This window comes from Triplophysa dalaica, chromosome 1, assembly GCF_015846415.1.
Source record: "Triplophysa dalaica isolate WHDGS20190420 chromosome 1, ASM1584641v1, whole genome shotgun sequence".
In the NCBI taxonomy this organism is placed as follows: domain Eukaryota; kingdom Metazoa; phylum Chordata; class Actinopteri; order Cypriniformes; family Nemacheilidae; genus Triplophysa; species Triplophysa dalaica.
In genome coordinates, this window is record NC_079542.1 from 16,635,186 (window position 1) to 16,639,875 (window position 4,690).

Here is a 4,690-nt window from a genome sequence, read left to right on the forward strand (position 1 = left end):
ATCTGCTTTACTAACCAATCAGATCGAATGGTGGGGAGAGATGACGAAATACAGCTTTGACTGACATGTTACTAAACCAATCAGATCGCGATGGTTAGTTCGAGGCGTTTCCATGCGATAAGACATGAGATGATTCAAGAATACTAAACAAGGTAATTCCTCATTACTGGGAAATGTAAAGGTGTTATTTTATGTATTAAAGCACATAATGATGGGGAAGTTTGTTTTTAATATTTTATTTGATTATTGTCTAATCCCCAAAATAATGCATTTTGTTCTCGTATGGAGAACTTTATACATAACACGTTACTACATTTCCTCAATAAAGTATTTGTAATTGATTTGAAATGTAAAAACACAACCCCAAACTATCCAATAGATAAAACATAACATATCTGCTGCTGGATACATTTCCTACCCTCTCATACTTTACAGTGGTACGTGCCAGGCGCGCGCTGTAACAATAGAGGGAGCTCCCAGACTGCACACGCTCACTGATGAGCCAGGATAAGCGCTCCAACTTCAGAGCACACAAGTTCTCTAGCTTGTACTAGGTGAGACGTGTGCTACTCTGTTTATTTTGTCAAAAATACATACACAAATTTTATAACAAAAAGTATTTTGCATTAAAATGCATGGAAGCCACTGTTTAAAAACAACTAACACATTTACAAAATTAAATAAGACAAAAGCATACATACTCAAAATCTGCCTTAAACACAAATGTTAATGTCTCACTCGTATATGCAGATACAATGCTTGTTTGATATTTATTTGCTCTTTGTATGAGTCAAATTAATTCGTATAGGCTAGTTATTTTATTAAAAAATGTCACAAAGCCATTATTTTGGTGCTTTATTAATCAGTCAGGTTCTTTTTTTTCATTCATATTACGGTTGGCTGTGGTCCGTACATGATTCCTGCCTGTTAACGTTTTTCATTGCAACCGATATCATTGTTTATATCGTACGTTTAAATCCTTTGATATGTCACTACTAAATTGATAACAATTGATTAAATCATAAATAAAATGTATTCTTTCCACGCAACGGGTTTCAAATAAAATATTAAAATGATCAGACAAAACATGCATTATAGTTACCAATTGAACTCACATTCTTTATTTGGCAATAAAATTAACCAAACATACACGTTTTACACTTTTATTATTCTATAGTGCCTTTCTCAGAATAACATTTTTTAATTTTGATTACATCCTAATTTCGATACAATGTGTTTGTATTCAGTAATGGAAGCCATTAATAATTTTTAAGTGATACTATTTGTGTTCATATGACACGAATATTTGATAATAATTAAATTTTAGAGGCATTTGTATGGCGAGTACGTTAAGTGGATTAGGTTTTCTGACAGAGACACGACCAGAAGCATTAGGACCCGCCCTCCAAACGCAAGCACGTATATAAGTGCAGTCAGTAAACTCCTTGACAGATGTGAGGCTCACACGCTCAGGGTGCACGTGTAGTTTTAAAGGAGATCACGTCCGGTCGACACGCATCCACTTTGCAGTACGCAGCCACGACCAGCTGAAAGTTTGTCTGTCCCAAGAACTTCGAGCCAGCGCGGCTTTCTCCGGTACTGCGAGCAAGCTGGATTCACGGAGCTCTTCACCATGTCTGGCGGGTTTTAGATACTCCATGGAGCAAGCAAACCTGTACGAGGTCGCCCCACGACCACCGATGACCAGCCTTGTACAAAGTCAGCAAAACGCCTACATCTACAAAGACACCGCAACCACTGGAGACCTGAGCGAAATCTGCGAGAACGAAAACTCAATTGACATCAGCGCGTACATCGACCCTGCTGCCTTCAACGACGAATTCCTGGCTGACTTATTCCATAACAGCTCCAAACAAGAGAAACTCAAGCTGGCGAGCGGAGACTACGATTACCCCCACGGCGCCAATGGCACACCGGGGGCCCAGCAGATGTACAGCTGTCTGAACAACTACATGGACTCTTCCAAACTGGAACCGATCTACGACAATCCGGCACGAATGAGACCTGTAGCCATCAAACAAGAGCCTAGGGAGGAAGATGAGCTCGGCCACTCGATGCCACCCACGTACCACCACTCTCAACACCATCCGCCGCATCTGTCTTACCTTCAGCATCAGATTGCGCACTGTGCGCAAACCACCATGCATCTCCAACCGGGACATCCAACACCTCCACCAACCCCCGTACCCAGCCCGCACCACCAACACAACCACTTGCCGGGGGGCTCCATGAAAATGGGCGAGCGGGTAAAATCCAAAAAACATTTCGACAAGAACAGCACTGAATATCGGCAGAGGAGAGAGCGCAACAACATCGCTGTGCGCAAGAGCCGGGACAAGGCGAAAATGCGCAATGTGGAGACGCAACACAAAGTGATCGAGCTGTCGTCGGATAACGATAGACTGCGCAAGAGGGTGGAACACCTTACACGAGAACTGGAGACGTTACGGGGCATCTTCAGGCAGCTTCCCGACGGATCATTTGTTAAAGCCATGGGCAACTGCGGCTGACGCGATCTGGAAGCGGAGTGTGCTGGACTTTTAAAGTTTGTGTGAATTTACGTCTGCTGGATAAACCCTGACAGATTCTGTTTCTATAGGAGCCTGGCAGCTGCGGTATTCATGTGCCTTTTGTACAAAACGATAAGCTCATCTCCTCACACATTTGAACTATGGACTTTATAGTTGCTGTAGTAGGTGTAGTCCTGTTAAGAATGTGCGTTAGCTACGCGAAACATATCAGTGCAGCTAATGGGCATGATTTTACCGTATCTATTTTATTGTTACCTGTCTTCATACGTCATCTTTTTTAACCTTTCCCCCTGGTTTATATACGAACTGCAACTCTTTTTAAAGACAGAACGCAGTGGAAAAACTTTCCTGCCATTCCAGGTTATATTCTCATCACACCTGTTGCTGCATAACGTTCACTGTATGATATTGTTGATTGGGTGGGAGTGGGGTTGTTTAAGAACGGCAATAAACAGAATGCCAAAGCGTATAGGACTGGAACGCATTCTTTTTACGGTGGTAGTCTATTTTGTCATTCATAAGGCAGATTGTGTGCACTATGTCTTGACAATGCGGCCCGATGAAGCACATCGCATTGAGAACATTTTGCTATGATTCGGGTACTGCTCTGTAAACTGCATTTCATTATACGCATCATTGAGTAAATGCTTTGTATTTAGGCAATATGATTGATAAAAATGTGAAAGGGTGCATATCTATGCAATGTCTGTTGCTGTCATTAGAATGATTCCGGTGGAAGATCACCGTGTGCTCTCACTGATTTTACAGTGAGGTCCTGTATTGCTCTGTGTGTGCATTTCATGTGAACTGTTTATTTTTTTGTACAAGAACACACGAGCACGAGTCCGGTTTCAGTGCCTTTTGATTTTTCCTGTCTTTTTCGTCACCACTGACTGAACATTTGGATAGAAATATCCAAGCAAGGAAAAGGAAGCACTTTTTTATTTTCCAGACGGCATATTGAAAATGTTGTAGAACTGTTTAAGTACGTTTCAGTTTTAAAATGAACATTATATATAAATATATATATATATGCCACAAATTATGAATTAAAAACATTGTCTTACTTATGTTGCCTCCGTTGCCATCTCTTTTGGATAATAGTCTATCTTGCTTCGTAATCTACGTATTAGATTAATAATAGCCTACAATCTTTGTAGGTTTATCTGTGATAGTCTTGTTTAGTATAACTGTATTTCTTTGTAACAGTTAGGTCTGCCGGTGTAGTTTGTCAAATTATGTTAACGTTAGCGTCAGCCTCAGTCATGAAGCTTCTCTCGTTGAGAAATATTGAGCTCTTCGCCGATAGGTGGCGCTCGAAAGCCGCTTTGCTTCAACGAGTCCACTGAACACAAATTTATATGCAGCCGATACATTAAAAGTCGTGTGTAAAAACAGAAAATTACTACTAACTGAAATAAGAATATATTACAGGTTAAATGGTCATCCTCATAAAGTTTATTTTATTTAAAAAGTGCGTTTCTTGACGTATTTACGAGCAGTGCGCTAGCATTGACTCAATTAGCATTGACTCAAAAGTGTCGCTTAATCATTCTAGCGAACCATTCTCAGTGCTAATGTTTACAGTGAGTTGCTACTTGTTGAACACCCTCTCAGAGAAAAGATCAGGGTTTGTCAATGATAAGGATTGTTTCCCCCTTTATTGGTGAGTATGTCTTATTGATCAATGCCTTTGCCCTCAGTTCTGAATTGATCAGTTTATCTGCACAAGGTTTGATGTGTCTGCACTTCTACTGATATCTTATTTCTCTTGAGTACTCCAGTACCTGTGACCTGTATAGACGTGTTACACTCCATGGTATGAGTGAATCAGTAAATCATTCCCCTTTCCAAGCCGTGGTTACAGATAGAATGATGGCACATAAGGTATCTGCCTGGGCCAGGTTCGAGCATATCAGTTAGGTCAACTATTTTACTTTCTAATTTTCGCCTGCCATCTTTGTTTTGTGGCCCAGCTCCTTTTTATCCTCATTTAGTTTCACCTATGAATAATGGCGTTTAATGGGGCCAAAGACAATAAACACCCTTTAAATCTACTTAAAATGTTTTAGTTTAATGGGATAGGGTTGTAACATTTATGCTGGTTGTAACATTTATGAGACTCATCAAACTTTATG

At 40.4% G+C, this 4,690-nt stretch overlaps 1 protein-coding gene across 1 annotated transcript; it reads left to right on the forward strand.

Annotated features, from left to right (window-relative positions):
• The first annotated feature begins 1,441 nt into the window (after positions 1-1,441).
• On the forward strand, positions 1,442-3,622 carry cebpa (CCAAT enhancer binding protein alpha). Its single transcript, XM_056749714.1, has one exon. It carries the CDS (start codon positions 1,659-1,661, stop codon positions 2,529-2,531), a length of 873 nt encoding a protein of 290 aa, XP_056605692.1. The 5' UTR covers positions 1,442-1,658; the 3' UTR covers positions 2,532-3,622.
• Positions 3,623-4,690: the final 1,068 nt, after the last annotated feature.

What these genes read in the sequence shown, in the direction of transcription:
- cebpa (XM_056749714.1), top strand. Translation starts at nt 1,659, where the DNA reads ATGGAGCAAGCAAACCTGTACGAGGTCGCCCCACGACCACCGATGACC.